Below are 19344 nucleotides of genomic sequence, written 5' to 3'. Positions count from 1 at the left end.
CTGGGTTCAAGCGATTCTCCTGCCTCAGCCTCCCGAGTAGCTGGGATTACAGGTGCATGCCACCATGCCTGGCTAATTTTTGTATTTTTAGTAGAGACGGGGTTTCACCATGTTGGCCAGGCTGGTCTCGAACTCCTGACCTCAGGTGATCCGCCTGCCCCAGCCTCCCCAAGTGCTGGGATTACAGGCGTGAGCCACCACGCTCGGCCATAACTTCTCATTTCAATACTTACCAATAAATAATTATCAAATCACTTTATATACCAGAGGACTTTGTGGGCAAGGAAATATGCTAATACAGTAACAGTTGGAAGGATTGTTCCCTTCTTAGTAGGCTGGACAACAAAAGTAAAACTGGTAGACCTGAAATTTAAAAAATCAAATTCTCTCATACTTCTTGGTCAGCTTTTGTAATATTGATGAACTTACGTTTTAAGTGTTCCAGACGTCATAAGTTCAGTCACCAAAACAATGCACTTCTTTCCTTTTACTGTGGATTCCCAGGAATCATAAAATCTAACAATATTGGGATGCTGAAGACCTTTTAACATTTCAGCTTCTTCTTTAAATCTCTGCCTCTCAGACTTTGTTAATTTTCGATCCTAAAATCAAAAACCAACAGAATGTGGTTTAAAATGATAAAACACCAAATCAGACAGTTAATCTTAGATACTTAAACATTACTAAATCATGATCGATGGTGTTTAAAAAATGCAAATGCTGAAGTTATAAATGATAGATTTGGATTATATAAATTTATGCTTGAGATCACTGTAGTATCTTTACTGTTAATGTGTAACTCAGATATAGTCTCATTTTTGTAAGGTGCAGTTAACTTTCCACATCCAACATAAGTTATCAATTGCTAGACATGCAATTTAATGTCACGAAATGAACACAGGCTTTGGAGGCAGAAAGACCTAAATATAAATTCCAGTTCTATCTTTGCCTTGATTAAAATCAATCTATCTTTAACCAAAACATTGTTCTTATTTTTGTTTGTCTGTTTAAAAGACAGGAGCTCACTCTGTGACCAAGGCTGGAATGCAGTGGTGCTATCATAGCTCACTGCAGCCCCAAATCCTGGGCTCAAGGGATCCTTCCACCTCAGCCTCCAGAGTAGCTAGGACTACAGGCATGTGCCACCTTGCCCAGCTAATTTTTTAATTTTTTGTAGAGATGAGGTCTTGCTATGATGCACTGGCTGGTCTTGAACTTCTGGTGATCCTCCTACTTTGGCATCCCAAAGCCTGGGATTACAGGTGTGAGCCAATGCATGAAGCCTAATTTTTTTTTTTTTTCTTTTAAGCAGTAACTTAAATACTCAAGTATTTGTCTTCAAGTCAGGAAAATTCTCAGTTATTATCTCTCTAAACACTGTCTCCTCTCATTCTCTTTTTCTCCCCTTCCAACTCTTTTCTTTTTAAACAATTTTTAAATGTGTGTGAGTATGTGTATAACTTTATTTTATCCGTAATATCCTTAAATTTCTCTCTCATTTTCCATTTCCTTCTGTATGCTACTTTCTGGGCAATGTTTTCTGATCTACCTTCTTGTTCATTCATTTTTCTCTTATTACATCAATTATTAATTGAACTTTAAGGTTCTCACTCTGTCACCAAAAGTACCCAATGAGGAATGTAATAAAAGGAAACCAAGTTACTACTCCTGTTTCTACTATGCCCAATAGCATCAAAACCAATGGATACTATGTACATGCCTCTTACATAACACTTAATCACAGGCAACATTATATTGACTCTTATCCCCCATAGAATAAGCCCTCAGAGGCTTTGTTACAAAAAGGCAGTGACAAAATACCTTTTTGTGTTCTATCTTTAGCACCTGACAACCTAGCATAGTGACTTCTTTAACAGCCATTTGTTGAATGAATTCCATAAATGTCTTTTCCCCTCAATACCCCTTTAAAAGTGTGTGTGTGTGTCCTTAATAAGCAGTTAGCATTTCCCCAAGGATAAAAAATTCCTGTGACTTAAAAGAAAAATGAGAATTGAAATTGGGCCTCTGAGTCTCAGTTAAGTCCAATACAACCCATACAGAATGATCACAAAGGTCATAGCTTTTGATTTTTAAAAATGGTTTGTAAAAGCTTATTGTAAAAAAGCTGCCAACTACTTATTTATAGCAAAGCATAGAGGGAAAAAAACAGGTGGGACTTCTTTGCCATCAAAAATCGGTATTTAATTTTCCTTGAGAATACACTGAATGGCAATCTAAAAATTCCATACAAATATTTAGATTATTTTATCTCTAATTTGCCCAGAAGACATCTATATTATAAATACAGGCTACTTTATATATCTAAGTGTTTTTATCCTTTCTGAAAAGTATTATTTATTTTAAGGGATCTGAGAACCCCTGCTTAATGTTTGAAGTTAGAAATACAGTTGCATGACAACAGATTATCATCAACAAAGCAGGAAATACAGGAAACCTAAACAAATAATTTGGGGCTTCTTTCAATAATTTGTCTACTTGTTCCATCTATAACTAAATCTTGGTTTTTTTTTAAATCTAGGAACATTTCATAAAATATCTTAGAGAAGTACATTATTTTAGCACCCAAAAGACTTTAAGACAATAATAAAGTAGATCAAAACTAACGTAAGACACAGATCAGAAGGAACACCTGGGGTTTTAAAAATAATTTTTGCCAAGTATTTGCTATTTACTAGTTGGCTGCTTTACTTCATTTAATTCTCAGAAAAATGTTGTGAGATGAACTGACTCACAAAATTTTATTATCTCCCTCAAATTCACATGAAAAACAGAACTAAGAGACAAATGAAGATTTGGTTCAAAGCTCATGTTTCATTGACAACAAACCCTAAATATTTTGCAAAACTTCTAAAATAATTTTCCTCTCAGAAGATCCATGTTTGTTATTATATAATAATTATTGAAAAGAAATAGGAACTTTATACTAAATTACAGCTGAAGGTAAAATAAGAGGAACCATATATTGTTTAAATATTACCAACTGTCAAATTATCATGAATACAATGATAAAATTTTAAAAGACCATATCAAAAGGTAGCATTAAAACGTCAAGTGAGACTTAGAATGGATTAGCCACTGTTGCTTTTTAGAACCTTCTCTTCACCATTATGGAGCTGGATATTCCTGGGCCTTAATATACTATACTATCCCAATTGCAGCATTCATTACCTTCAATATAAACTAAGGCTGATATAGCTAACCCATTCTATTCATTTCGTTCATTTCTTTCCATCTACGTTAAGTTGTTTTGACAGGATAAATGAGCAAAACCAAGGATCAGTGTCACATGACCTCTTCATAACATGCACAGTTCCAAGCTACTGGGGGTGGGGTGGGGGTCAGGCAACAACTAAAACAATTGTTCATCTCAGTACTACCCAAATTACAGTGCTCAGTAGATTATCCACTGATGTAATTTCTTCTGGAGTGAGAAGCACAATGCTAATGTTTAGTACAATGACCTCATAACCATTTGCACATCTTCCATCCCTTGCTTTTAAGAAGCTATTTCATTTTAAACATCCTCTGACAGACATCTCTTTACCCTCATATTTTAGTATTTTTAAAGTAGCAATCCCATCCTTTGCTATTGTTCATTTTATTTGCCCAGAAGCAAACCTTCCAAACCAATTGTGCTAATGAAGCAGTGAGACTGGTTTTCATTCATTAAACTTGAAATTTTTACTTTATAGCTAACAACCGTATCCCCAAAATTATCTGGTTCTCAAGTCTTATTAACATTTAAATTTCTCTAGTATTATATATATGCAATATTCAAAATTTTACTACTAAATTAAGACCACATATGATAAGCCTACATATCAAAATATGGGTGGAGAAAAGTGTCTGGAATTCTTGATTAAAATATTTTAGGCCAATATTGGAATACTCCCTCCTTATCATTTTCTGCACCACACTGACTTAGCAAAGACATGGGCATCTATTTCATCTTTTTTTTTTGAGACGGAGTCTTGCTCTGTTGCACAGGCTGGAGTGCAGTGACGCAATCTCGGCTCACTGCAACCTCCGCCTCCCGGGTTCAGGCAATTCTGCCTCAGCCTCCTGAATAGCTGGGATTACGGGCGTGTGCCACCACACCTGGCTAATTTTTGTATTATTAGTAGAGACAGTGTTTCGCCATGTTGGTCAGGCTGGTCTGGGACTCCTGATCTTGTGATCTGCCCACCTCAGCCACCCAAAGTGCTAGAATTACAGATGTGAGCCACTGTGCCCGGCCTCTATTTCATCTTTTAAAGTGATACTAATTGTTGTTGGGTATTATGATAAAGAAATAAAAACTTGTCTTCAGGCAGAGGGTACAGCAGTTTGTAACATTGCTTTCCAGGGCAGCATGGGTTTCAGTTACAGTTTACAGAGAAAAAAATTTTTTAAAGAATTATTCTGTATGTTAAAAGAAATTAAGCATATAAATAATTATTTAAGTCTGGCAACTCTCTCTCATAGGCCTATATGGTATAACAGCAATTCAAAGATGACAGAAGTATTAACTGTAGGTAACTAACTCTTCTTAAAAACTTCAGAATTAGAGACTGAAGGCCTGGGAAAGGTTGGAAAAACTACTACTAGAAACAAAATAATAATTCTCATGCAAAAATTCTTAACTGTTAAAGATAGCAAAAAGACTAACATGGCTTTCAAGATGTTTTGAAGTATAATATAAAAATTACACCTGCATTTTATGTGGCCAAATCTACAGATTAAATTCCTACTGCAGATTTCTTTATGACCTTCCAGTCTGGTACTCTTAGAGATGAAACTCGGGGTCTATCCCATAAAGAAGAGAGTCTATGTGAGCCCAACTTTCCTCAGTAGGTGAAAAGATATGATAATTATGGGGGGGGAGGGGCAGGTAAACATGGCATCACATACCCTGCTTCTCCATGGAGACTTTTACCTATCATTCTGAAATAGTACCAGTTTCAGAAACACCAAAAAAAGAAGAAAAAAAAATCTGGTTACCGCGTTGTTCTAACTCCTTTATCAGCCCCTTCTTCCCAATATGGCTCACCTTTATACACTTTATTTATTTACAGAAAGTTTCTGTTTCAAAGAAGCAAGAAGAAAAGTCTACTTATAAGAGAGATAGGAGGCCAGGTGCGGTGGCTCACGCCTGTAATCCCAGCACTTTGGGAGGCCGAGGCAGGCAGATTACCTGAGGTCAGGAGTTCGAGACCAGACTGGCCAAGATGGTGAAACCCCATTTCTACTAAAAATACAAAAATTAGCCGGGCATGGCAGGCGCCTGTAATCCGAGGTACTCGGGAGGCTGAGGCCAGAGCATCGCTTGAACCTGGGAAGCAGAGATTGCAGTAAGTCGAGATCTCGCCATTGCACTCCAGCCTAGGCAACAAGAGCGTAACTCCATCTCAAAAAAAAAAAAAAAAAAAAAAGAGATATAGTTTTCTCAAGCCAGATGTATACGAATGTATAGGTTCTATTCATTAGGCACCCTTCACTTAATCCCCAAATCTGGGCCAAGAGTATGTAAAAGTTGGGGTCTAAGAGGTTCTCTCCACTCCTCTTTGGAGGGCACAAAAGCCACATGGGATTCTAAAATACCTGGGACTTGGCATATACAGGAAGCTTTAGGTTAATGCTAAAGGTAGCAGATATATATAATAGCTGAACCATAAAAAGAAAAAAAACATGTTTCGTTCTATTAGAAAATGGCTTAGAACATGTGGAAAAAGGCAATAAATAAAAATACATTAATAAATAAAAGGAAAAATGGCAAACTAGGGCTGGGCATGGCGGCTCACACCTATAATCCCAGTACTTTGGGAGGCTGGGGCAGAAGAACTGCTTGAGGCCAGGAGCTTGAGACCAGCCTACAACATAGCAAAACCCCATCTCCAAAAGAAAAAAGAAAAAAAAAGGCAAACTACTTTCACTAAGTGACTTACAGTATCTATTGCATAGCAAAACTTAGAACCATACCTAGTCATTCACATAAATTTTTAAAGTTTTTTATTAAAGTACATTAAATTGATTTGAATGTGAAAGTAGCTAACTAACAGGGTTAAACTCAAACTACTATAGGTGAGGTCTTGCAGGAGATCTTCCTGAAGAAAGCAAGAAGGCTGAGACGGGGAGAAAAAGGAAAGATAAATGTGAATGAGAATAAAAATAGAAAAATTATTGCTCCCTACTGGAAGGAAATCTTACACTTCAGAGACAAATGTTACTCTGCAGCAAATGGGGAAGAAACAGTTCCCAAAGTTTTTTGAATAGGGTAATGAGGGTTTGCCAAAGGGGAAACCAACAAAACAGAACTGAAAAGCTCAAATGGAGTTATTAGCACTGAAACTTAGTGGGTTATCCTGTAAGAATCTGCCACCACAGGAAAGCAAAAGTGGTTGTGCACATCACAAAGACAAGCATCTCAAAGAATTGTTTCATTTTGTTCAGGAAAGAAATCAAGAAAAAAAATAAGCCCAGTATATAAAAACAAAGAGTTAGGTTTTCAGTGTGCCTGATGTGGCTTTCACTTAAAGAAATAAAAGCAAAAGAGGGAGGACTCATTAATTTCAGGGAAAAAAAAACATTGAGACAGGGTCTCACTCTGTTGCCCAGGCTGGTCTAGAATTCCTGGCCTCAAGTGATTCTCTGCCTTGGCCTCCCAAAGTGCTGGGATTACAGGCATTAACCACCACACCCAGCTCTTGTTAACTTTAAATACTGTGTACTACCTTCCCACCCCCTCCCCACACCCCCCCCCACAAGGATCTTCTCCTTATCAGCTCAATCTTAACCTTTCTGTCCCTCTTTTCCATACTTACTTGGGGAATAAGGAATAATTATTTCAAATTTACAGGGAGATCTAGCCCAGAAGCCCAGCGAGAAGATTTGAAGAGTCAGGAAAAACAAAACCTGAAAGCAGAATTTCTACAACAAATGCAACCTGCAACTGAGTTTTATATTGAGAATATACGATATTGAGAATGTACATAACAATATACAATATCTTTATGCCTGGCAAGGTCTGACTTAAGTGTAATGTTTTACTAATTCTGGAATTCAAATTAGATTTCCAAATATCTACTGGACATTTTATGAGCAAAAGACTCAATATATGTCCAAGCCTATAAAGTCTCTCCACAAATCACTCATTCCCTATTTCCCTTTGTCTTCCCAGGCAATCTCTATAATTCCATGATTCCCCATATCTCATTTCCATGGTCGTAAACTAATAAAAGCCACAACTACCTCATATCGAAATAAACATTGCCTGATGACTCTCTTTACCCTTCAACCTACCCTTTAGATAAAGATATTCCCCCAGACACTATTTTCATGACACCAAGCTCCTTGCTCAAAAATAGTAAATGCATAATTAACCAATTTTGCTTAAGTATAAGAATCCTCAGGGGCACTTGTTAAGAAAGGATTCTAGGACCCTGGCCCCAGTCTCCAAGGAAGGGATTTCTTATGACCAGTAAGTTTGGAAAATACTCTATTACATCAAATCCAAATTCCAAAGTCACTTGGATCCAGCTTATTTCTCAATACTTTCCAAAAACAACCCACTACAGATAAGGACTCTTGTTATTCTCACATGCCATGCTTATTTCTTCTTTTCCTATTTCTAAAGTAACTGCCATGAGTTTTAGTTTTCTTGCTTGTAAAATGAAAACACCATCTTTCCTGAATAGCTAAGAATTATTTTGAGGATTCAACATATTGTAAGTGTGCTTTGAAAACTGAAAATAATTACACAAATTAAGAACATTATTTTTATGGCAGCTACTCCATTCACATTGATTTATTCTCCCATAAGTATTCCTGAATATGTTTCACAGGCTGAAATAGGCTGAAGAAGTCATCAGGAGAAGTTAGCATTTTCTTAATTTTGGACTATCGACATTATCAGAGGTGGCAAAAAAGAATTTTTTTTTTCTTCTTTAAATTTCAGAAAAAAGAATTTTGGGTTCTAACTTAGACAATTAATTAAAAATAAATATATGTATATTGTGGCTCATGTAGGTGACCACAAGGCTTCATTAGGCAATTTGCATTTCGAATCAGATTAGCAACCAAATAATAACCTAAATGACAATTTATGTTTGACACATTAATCATTAATTTTGTTAATTAATTTTGACTACAGGTAGTTTGGCACGTCCTAATGTCAGCAAACTTCCCTAACTATATACTCTGAATTCTTTTACCAGTTAAAGTTTCTGCAGTTATAATTTGTAACTGAAATAGATACTCTCACATAAGACTAAGTTATTTATAAAGGAAGACAGCCACAATTTGATTTACACTGTCAAAAACATTAATTTTAGTAGGTTTTAATTAGCACTTAAATTAAAAATTGGTTTTGCTGTTATTGCTGTGTTAGATCGTAAGTCACAAGGAGTGTATATGTATTTTTTCCATTTACACATACAATGTTTTAACAATTTAAGTCACACTAAAGAACTATCCTTTTTTCCTTTAAAACATGTCTAGCAGTAAGATACCACTTCACACCAATCAGGATGGCTATTACCCGCCCCCCCCCCCCAAAAAAATAGGGCCAGTAGGGAAACAAAAAAGTGTTGGCAACGATGCGGACAAACTGAAATCCTCGTGCACTGCTGTGATTGTAAAATGGTATAGATAATGTGGAAAAGAGCATGATAGTTCCTCAAAAAGTTGAACACAGAATTACCATATAATTCAGCAACTTCACTTCTAAATATATGCCCCGAGAAACTGAAAGCAGGCACTCCAACAGATACATGAACACCAATGTTAACAGCAGCATTTTTTACAATAGTCAAAGGGTACAATAACCCAAGTGTCCATCAACAAATGAACAGAAAACAAAATATACACATATAAAGGAATATTATTTAATATTAAAAAGGAATGAAATTTTGACACATGGTACAACTCCGATGAACCTTGAGAACATTACGCTAGGTAAAATAAGCCAGACACAAAAGGATAAATAATGTCTGAGTCTACTTACGTGAGGTACATCTAGAATATGCAAATTCATAGAGACAGAAAGTAGAAAAAAGGTTACCAGGGACCAGGGAAAGGGGACAATGGGGACTCAGTTTTTAAGAGATAAGAGTTTCGGTTTGGGGCAGGGCACAGTGGCTCATGCCTGTAATCCCAACTCTTTGGGAGGCCAAGGCAGGTGGGTCACCCGAGGTAAGGAGTTTGAGACCAGCATGGTCAACATGGTGAAACCCTGCCTCTACTAAAAATACAAAAATTAGCTGGGCGTGGCAGCGGGAGCCTGTAATCCCAGCTACTCGGGAGGGTGAGGCAGGAGAATCGCTTGAATCCGGAACGCATAGGTTGCAGTGAGCCAAGATCGCACCATTGCACTCCAGCCGGGGTGACAGAGCAAGACTCTGTCTCCAAAAAAAAAGTTTCAGTTTGGGATGCTGAAAACGTTCTAGATATGGATGACAGTAATTGCACAACATTGTGAATGTGCTTAATACCACAAAATTGTATACTTCTAAGTTACTTGTAAATGGTTAAAATGGTAAAGTTATGTTATGTGTATTTCACTGCCAAAAAGGCTGAACATTACTTGATTTTGACAAACCTTGCCCTTGTCACTTAAGACTATAAAATGAAATGTAAAATTCAGGACAGGGGAGGCAGGGAGATGTTATTAGGGAGAAGTACACTGAGAGCTTCGGAGATACAGATACTGTTCTACTTCTTATACTTGGTAAGGACTTGATGTACATGAGAAAAAGTGTCTATTGGTCATCTTAGGTCTTTAAATAAAAGCTTAAAATTTTACATTTTCTTATTTGCAAAGCAAGTAAATAATTCAATACTAACCTCTTGATAAGTGCAACTAGAAAATAGAGTTGTCTGCATTAATATTGTTATAATTTAATCCAACTGTCATTTCACTCGATTGGTTTTAGCATATTACTTTTAAAAAGTCACTGTATACATTAGAAAAATTTACATAAACGTTTTCAAGCATACAGAAATGTGGAATATATATATATGTCCCTCTGATATTTGTCACTTCTTTATGTTTTGCCATATTTATTATTTTTATTTTTTGAGACGGAGTCTCACTCTGTCACGCAGGCTGGAGTGCAGTGGCACAATCTCGGCTCACTGCAACATCTGCTCCCTGGGTTCAAGCGATTCTCCTGCCTCAGTCTCCTGAGTAGCTGGGAGTAGACAGGGTTTCACTATGTTGGCCAGGCTGGTCTCGAACTCCTATCTCAGGTGATCCACCCACCTCGGCCTCCCAAAGTGCTGGGATTACAGGCTCGTGAGCCACTGTACCCAGCTGCCATATTTCTTTTAGATTATTTTCTGTGAAATAATACCACTATTCTTCTCTCCACATCCCCAGAGCCACTACCTGGAATATGGTATTTATCACACTATTGTATATTTTTATAGTTTTACAACACATTACTTATTCATGAATGATATACTATACTGTTTTGTACTTTGATTTTTATATAAATGTTATTTCTGTACTTATATTGCTCAATCCTGCTATTTTGTTTATGATCTTTAAAAATGAACTAATTTTGTACCCCAACAGAGAAGGCCATCCTTAGAGTGTAACTAAATAAACACATTTCCTTGTCAAATCAGCAGCATTTACTGTGGATTTTCAAAGTAACCATTATTTATCTAACTACAGTTTACAATACATAAAACTAACCTTTGAATTAGCATACTTTTAGAAGCTGCTTATCAATCCAGGGAAAAAAGAATACATACATTAATTTTTTCAATTCTATTCTTTTTCTTTTTTTGTGTGATATCCCTGAGTCATAAGAATATGCACATATTTTTTGACTAAACCTTGTTCATCATGTTCAAAATATGAATACTATGAAAAATGGCTCTTATTTATTGAACATATCCATCTAACTTTATGAAACTAGTTCTGACTACATTTATTTATGGCCTCAGGCTGGCTGCAGAGTCTGACAAAAAGAAAATCAGTTGCTGCTTCAAAAATATCTATCTCATTTACTGCCCATCTTCACACCGTAGTTTCAGTTTATGTATAATCATAACATTTTCATTTAGAAACAAATATAATTCCCCAGTCTTAACCTTTAAACTTTGTGACAAGAGATCAGTTCCAACCCCCTACACTTCCAAACTTTGTTATTCAAAGAAGAAACTGAAAATTAAGGATTTTTTTTTAATTGTCTTTTTTTACTTCTAGAGGGAAAAAAAGATTCAAATGAAATCAGGATTTGTTTAGCATCAGGGCTTCAACAATAAGTCAAAGTCATTTCCATATCAATCATAATAGAACTTCTATATTGAACAAGGATAGATCCTCCAAACCTACTGTTTATGACCCCACTGTCTGACACACAAGTGGAAGTCAAACTCCCTTCTCATATTTACAAATGTGATATGTGTAAAAAGCAGTACTATTGCCAGTTTCTAGCAAGCTTTTATCTAGAGGAAATGTTTCTCAAGTTTCTGTCATTTGTCTACTACTTTCACAATGTTTTGCCAAAACTAATAACCAGCTATAATATTTACTTGATAGTTTTAACATCATAAAACAGGTACTTACTACCTATTTTAGCATCCTCGTAACTAACTAGTATTGCTGTTAGTTATTTCAAAGAAATTTTGGGGCTTTAAAACGTTCATTCACGTACAACCTAAAATATCTACTATTTCTAGAAGTATATGTACCATATTTTGGATAATAATGCCCAAGTATACTACATGTACATTATCAGTTTCCCATTTCCACAGCCCTCTTCCCCATCACTCTAATTTTACTAATATGCTTATATGTAGAAAAACTGTGAGGGGAAGTTGATGACTGCTCAATTTTCTGGTTAGCAGGGGCTCCAGGTCTGACTTTTGAACAAACAATGGGGACAGACAAGGATTTTTCCTCCTGGTAATCATCATTCAAAAAACAAAATAAATACACATTGTGCAAATTGAAATTTATATAGTATTTCTCTGATTCAATCTACCTCATCATTAGTACCACTTACTCCCAGAGTTCTGTCTTTATATCTGTCAATTTTCATTTGTAGTAATGATTGGAGCTTTCATTCATTCCTGATTTTATGATTATTTTAGTGGGAAAATAGAAATGGTTTGCTGGGCACAATGGCTGACGCTTATAATCCCAGCACTTTGGGAGGCCAAGGCAGGAGGACCACTTGAGGCCAGGAGTTCGAGACCAGCCTGGGCAACAGAGCAAGACCTTGTCTCTCAAAAAAAAAAAAAAAAGTCAGGATGGTGGACATGGTGTAGTCCACTACCGGGTAGGTGAGGTGGAGGATCCTTAAGCCAGAGTTGAGGTGCAGAATGATCCCAACACACACACACACACACACACACACAAAGAAAAAAAGGTTACATTGGGAGTTGCTAGTGAGATACTATCCTGAACCAAATATATACATACACCTCTGCCTCCTCAATTTTCAACGCTGCTAAGCAAACAACCAAAGAGCGATACACAGGACACCAAAGAACAGGCTTGTCCCTCCATACTGAAAGGTGATTCAACATCCATTAATATCATTCAAGAAGTCTGTAGGGGCTTACAATTCAGAATGACCATATAAACAGCTTACTTTACTGTTACCTACTTTCCCTCCAGATTCCATTAACATAACTCAAGGAAGTTACAGAAATAAAATATTAAATGCAAACAATAAAGAGGATGAGAGAGGAGCCATCAGCAGATACAAATGGCGAAATTCTGGCCCAAGAAATAACAGCCTAAAATATAGCTGGAGGGTACCTGAGAAAGGAAGCAATATCTTTCCTCCAAAAAACAATGAGAGATCCAGTAAAGCAGAAATGAGACATGAGATTTTTAAAAACGAAGAATCTGTAGGACTGACTAATCAATGCCTCTTACCTTCTGTGCGCACAGCAAAATGACCACCCAATGCTTACCCTTGGGTAGGCAGGAAATTAAGGTTCTACTCTAAAGATATCAAAACAACTAGTAGGGCCATTAGAGTGCAAATTAACATCTCAGAACAAAACCAGTTACCATCTGTTATTTTGGGGGTTCCCTGACCATTCACCTGAGAATGAAGTCTGACCATTAACAAGTAATGAGGCTTACTATGGGCTCTAAATACAGACAAACTCTAAATACAGAGTTTGCCTCATGGTAAGCCTCATTCTTAAATATCAGCAGGCCCACAGATCATCACACTTGAGAACTCACAAAGATAAAACACTCTTCCCATCAAAAAAGGGAAATTGCCTCAGAGAAACAAAAAATGCAGGAAATAGAATATACTTTTTAAAATGGTAAATTTTAAGTTATATATTTTACCAAAATAAAAAATAATTATAGCAGGCAATTAAAATAAACATTATTGACACCCATACAGCAAAAAAACCTGAATGCCAGAGGAAAGCTATATGATCTTTTTATTTTCTATACATAAAGTATTACAAACTCACTGCCAAATAAAAAGGTGATCAAAGAAGATGAACCCAAAAAATGAAGGAAAAGTAAAAGTAGGATGTGTCCGGTACTTAATAAATTTTTTTTCTGGACTTTGTGATTTTTTGATATGACCTCTTTTAACTTTATAATTTGTTGTCATTTCTTCTTTCAGTCCAAATAAATATTCAGTTTTAATTTTTTTTTTTTGACACAGGGTCTTACTCTGTTGCCCAGACTGGAGTGCAGTAGTCCAGTCCTAGACCACTGCAGCCTTAACCTCCCAGGCTCAAGCGATCCTACCATCTCAGCCTCCTGAGTAGCTGGGACTATGGGTGCGCACCACCATGCCTAATTAATTTTCTTTAAAAATTTTTGTAGGACGAGCGCAGTGTAATCCCAGCACTTTGGGAGGCCAAGGCAGGTAGATCACTTGAGGTCAGGAGTTTGAGAACAGCCTGGCCAACATGGTGAAACCCCGTCTCTACTAAAAATACAAAAATTAGCCAGGTGTGGTAGCACGCACCTGTAATCCCAGCTACTTGGGAAGCTAAGGCAGGAGAATCATTTGAACCTGGGAGGCAGAGGTTGCAACAAGCCAAGATTGTGCCACTGCACTCCAGCCTGGGCAACAGTGAGATTCTGTCTAAAAAAATAAATAAATAAAAACTTTTGGTAATGGCAGGGTCTCACTATGTGCCCAGGTTGGCCCTGAATTCTTGGTCTCAAGCAATCCTCCTGTTTCAGCCTCCTAAAATGCTGAGATTACAAGGTGTAAGCCACCCTGCCCAATCTACTTTTATAATTTTAAAAGAAATCTTTTACTTTAGAGAAGGCATAAAAATACTGTAATATAAAGCAAGAAGAGAAAATGATTAGGGGTGAGAAAATCAGAAGAAACTCTTAGAATGAAAGACATGCAGGCCGGGTGTGGTGGCTCATGCCTGTAATGCCAGCACTTTGGGAGGCCAAGGCGGCCAGATTGATTGAGCTCAGGAGTTCATGGCCAGCCTGGGAAACGGTAAAACCCCATCACTACAAAAAATATATATATATAAAAATTAGACAGACATGGTGGTGCACGCCTGAGGTCTCAGCTACTCAGGAGGTGAGGTGGGAGGATTGCTTGAGCCCAGGCGGCTGAGGATGCAGTGAGCTGAAATTGTGCCACTGCACTCCAGCCTGGGCAACAGAGCAAGACTCTGTCTCAAAAAAGACATGCTCACCAAAACAAAAATTCAATGAAAGCTTGCAAAAATAATGTCAACCTAAAATGTCAGGCAGTTGGGGATGGGGGGAAGGTTGTTACAAGAATTCCAACATACAAATATATGCCCCCAAAAAAAGAGAATAGAGAAAAATGAAGGACTGAAAATTATCCAAGAATTAGAACACTTCCCAAAACAGAAAAACATATTTACAAGGGTCTATTTAACAATCCAATACAATAGATGGTAGAGAAAAAGTAAAAATTAAGAGAAGTTTCCAAAACCAAAAAATAACTAGGAGATAGGGAGAAATACCACGAGTGTCAAGGAGGAAAATGAAATAAACAGAATCCTAAACAAAACCAGATTTTTTTAAAAAGGAAAAATATTTTCATATGTGGAGGCAAAGTTTATTATACATGCATATTTTCTTACTAGCAAGACACTTAAATATGTATTCATAGATTTTTAAATAATTTATTAAAAAGAGGAACACAATTAAAGGAAAAAAAAGACAGTTGTGCAGCATACTCAGAAAGCAGTAAGTTCAGATTAGCGGGATAGAAAAGTCTGAAGAATTCCCTAGGAAGGCAGAAGACTTGATATACTGGATGGGAAAATGAAAACTTTGAAAATGCAATAAGAAGGCCGGGCGCGGTGGCTCACGCCTGTAATCTCAGCACTTTGGGAGGCCGAGGCGGGCGGATCATGAGGTCAGGAGATCGAGACCATCCTGGCTAACACGGTGAAACCCCGTCTACCAAAAAATATAAAAAAATTAGCCAGGCGTGGTGGCGGGTGCCTGTAGTCCCAGCTACTCGGGAGGCTGAGGCGGGAGAATGGCGTGAACCCGGGAGGCAGAGGTTGCAGTGAGCCGAGATAGGGCCACCGTACTACAGCCTGGGCGACAGAGCCAGACTCCGTCTCAAAAAAAAAAAAAAGAAAATGCAATAAGAAAAAAACTAAGCCAATTTGAAATGACAGGAAAAACAGGAAGCAGAACAAGGAAGTACAAAAAGGAGCTATATCCATAACTAGTTACCTTAGAGAAATGTCAGCCAGACACACTTGATTTTCACTTTTAGACATTTTTAAAACACAGAAGGCAGATATTAATATTACTCATCTTCACAATGTAAAATACATAGAATAGAGGACAGTGATTTTTTTTTTTTTTTTTTTTTTTTGAGACAGAGTCTCACTCTGTCGCCCAGGCTGGAGTGCAGTGGTGCAATCTCGGCTCACTGCAACCTCCACCTCCCAGGTTCAAGCGATTATCCTGTCTCAGCCTCCTGAGTAGCTGAGATTACAGGCGCCCACCACCATGCCCAGCTAATTTTTTTGTATTTTTAATAGAGATGGGGTTTCACAGTGTTGGCCAGGCTCGTCTCGAACTCTTGACCTCAAGTGATCCACCTGCCTCAGCCTCCCAAAGTGCTGGGATTACAGGTGTGAGCCACCGCCGCCTGGCCAGATAGTGATTTTAAGAGAGTGAGAGTATTATGGTCATCTTACAAAGTAGAGAGTAGAAACTGTCTGCATTTGATGCAATAATAAATAAAAGTATGGCATAGGTAGAATACCTAAAGTTGAAATTGACACCAACTGAACGCCGATAATTTGCATACTATCATTAGGATTGCTGCTGTATTATTATGATCATTTAAAAATCTAATGTTCCCCCAAAACCTATCTTTTTATAAAACTTAAATTTATTAGTATAAAGAAATTTTACATTACAATACTGATTCAAAACCACTAATCTGATGTTTCTCTTATATAGAAGGTAATCATAAAAATGTTACTAAACTCTAAATTCTGCCAATCTTTATTGAACACAATATCCATCCAACAATAATAGCTACAGCCTTAAAGAACACAGTAATCACAGTAAGAATGACATAATCATTATGAGAATGTATAAGTACAACAAGGAGACAAAAAAGAGGTTAATTTCTGAGCGGATTCTTTAAAGAAACATTTATTTATTTTCATGAATATGAGTCTAATAGGAATGCAAAAAGAAGAATGTGCGTGTGGAAATGAAAATCAGCATGTGTATAGTAACTTAAAGTCTGGGAATTGTTTATATAATTTTAGAAGAGATGGTAGGAGAGAAGATTGGATAAACACTAAAATCTTGAGAACTTCACATAACAGTAAGGTGGTTAAAATGTATACTGTGGAGAATAGGGCACCACTGAAAATTTTAAAAGATGTGATCGGCCGGGCGCGGTGGCTCAAGCCTGTAATCCTAGCACTTTGGGAGGCCGAGGTGGGCGGATCACAAGGTCAGGAGTTCGAGACCATCCTGGCCGACATAGTGAAACCCTGTCTCTACCAAAAATACAAAAAAATTAGCAGGGCGTGGTGGCGGGCGCCTGTAGTCCCAGCTACTCAGGAGGCTGAGGCAGGAGAATGGCGTGAACCCGGGAGGCGGAGCTTGCAGTGAGCCGAGATGGTGCCACTGCACTCCAGCCTGGGGGACAGAGCCAGACTCTGTCTAAAAAAAAAAAAAAAAAAAGGCGTGATCAGATTTGCATCTTCATAAGATTGATCATGCTTGCACTGGTGTGGAACAGAGAAGTGTAATTAGACTTAGGAAGATCATTCTTGGTTGATATATTGGTACAGATGAGGGAGAATCAAGATGACAAGGTGGCTGATTAGAAATGGAAAATGAAGATGTAAAGGAGGAAGAGAAGTCTAGGATGATTCTCAGAACTTTCTGGTTTTGTTTTTTAGGGGCAGGAAAAATGGTTAGGTAGGGAGACTTCTTGAAATAGATCTGTCTATAGCCACAAAGAAATTTAAGTTATCCCAAATTGATCACTCAACTTCAATTTGAGATTTCAGCTGGGTGCAGTGGCTCACACCTGTAATCCCAGCACTTTGGGAGGCCAAGGCAGGTGGATCATCTGAGGTTTCAAATTTGATTAAGAATTCTGATTATATTCTTTCTGAATTTCTCATATATTCATTTCCCTTTCCCTTTCCAATTATCAAGCTCCTTATTGCATAATACAGGAAAGTATGTGTTTCCTACTCCTCTGCCTTATAATTTCTCTGGTTCCTATACTTCAGAAAAATACATGACAAGTAGCACGACGGATGGAATAAAGGAATTAAGAATACACTGTTACAAGGTCTTTATACTAATCTTGAAGGGTAGAATATTATTTGAAGGTAGATTAATTTAAAATGTATACTATAAGCACAAGAGCAACCACTAAAAAAATTAAAAATAAGATACATGGTCAGGAGTGGCGGCTCACGTCTGTAATCCCAACACTTTGGGAGGCCAGGAAGGGCAGATCACTTGAGCTCAGGAATTCAACACCAGCCTGGACAACATGGTGAAACCCTGTCTCTACAAATGCATACAAAAATTAGCTGGGCATGGTGGAGGGCTACTCGAGAGGCTGCGGTGGGAAGGTCACTTGAACCCGGGAGGCAGAGGTTGCAGTCAGCTGAGATTTGCACCAGTGCACTCTGGCCTGGGTGACAGAGTGTGACTCTGTCTCAGAAAGAAGGAGAAAAGAAGATACTTGTTAAGCCAATGGATAAAAAGAGAAACGTTAAATGACCCCTAATGTATAAAATTTTTTTTCTTTAAAGGAACAAAGAGAAAACAGTAAGCAACAGTATCAGTAAAGCTACTACATTTACATGGCCTATTATAATGGGCAAACTTCAAGAAACTGTATAGCAAGAGAGTAGATAGATAAAACGGAAAGAAATTCCTAGAAAGACACGAACTATAGAAACTGTATTAGTCGGTTTCCATGCTGCTGATAAAGACATATCCAAGATTGGGTTTAACGGTACTCACATTTCCATGTGGCTGGGGAGGCCTCAGAATCATGGCGGAAAGCAAGGAGGAGCAAGTCATGTCTTACATCAATGGTGGCAGACAGAGAATGAGAACCAACCAAGCAAAACAGTTTCCCCTTATCAAACCATCAGATCTCGTGAGACTTACTCACTATCATGAGAACAGTATGGAGGAAACGGCCCCCATGATTCAATTATCTCCAGCTGGCCCCGCCATTGACACGTGGAGATTATTACAATTCAAAGTGAGACTTGGGTGGGGGGATACAGAGCCAAACCCTATCAGAAACTGACTCAAGGAAAAAAACAAAAACAAAAACAGAAAATCTGAATAGACCTATAAGAAGAAAGGAGACTGAATTAGTAATTTAACAAACTTTCCACAATGAAAAGCCCAGGCTCAGATCACTTCACTGATGAGTTCTATAAAACACTTAAATAATTGACATCAATTCTTCACAAATTCTTCCAAAAAATATAAGAGAAATTCTATGAGGCCAGTATTAACCTAACACCAACATCAGATAGAGAAATCACAAGAAAACTAAAGAACAGTATCTTGGCCAGGCATGGTAGCTCATGACCGTAATCCTAGCTCTTCAGGAGGCCAAGGCAGGAGGATCACTTGAGGTTAGAACAAGACCAGCTTGGGCAACACAGCAAGACCACATCTCCACAAAATTTTTTTTAAAAATTAGCCAGGCACGATGATACGCACCCATAGTCTTAGCTGCTTGGGAGACAGAGGTGGAAGAACTGCTTGAACTCAGGAGTTTGAGGTTACAGTAAGCCATGACTGCACCTCTGCACCCAGCCAAGATGACAGAGCAAGACTGTCTCTAATAAATGAATACATAAATATTT

The 19344-nt window shown here is 37.6% G+C and overlaps 1 protein-coding gene across 19 annotated transcripts in view; it reads right to left on the bottom strand.

Annotated features, from left to right (window-relative positions):
* Positions 1 to 19344, bottom strand: part of WNK1 (WNK lysine deficient protein kinase 1) — a 158422-nt gene that overhangs the window by 98906 nt on the left and 40172 nt on the right. For all 19 annotated transcript variants that reach the window (XM_032159251.2, XM_058443353.1, XM_058443354.1 and 16 more), the window contains exon 2: positions 430 to 602. In XM_032159251.2, coding sequence (XP_032015142.1) covers positions 430 to 602 — 173 coding nt within the window. The remainder of the gene's footprint in view (positions 1 to 429; positions 603 to 19344) is intronic.

This window comes from Hylobates moloch, unplaced genomic scaffold (assembly GCF_009828535.3).
Source record: "Hylobates moloch isolate HMO894 unplaced genomic scaffold, HMol_V3 SCAFFOLD_8, whole genome shotgun sequence".
NCBI classification, from domain to species: domain Eukaryota; kingdom Metazoa; phylum Chordata; class Mammalia; order Primates; family Hylobatidae; genus Hylobates; species Hylobates moloch.
This window is presented reverse-complemented; position numbering and strand designations above follow the sequence as displayed.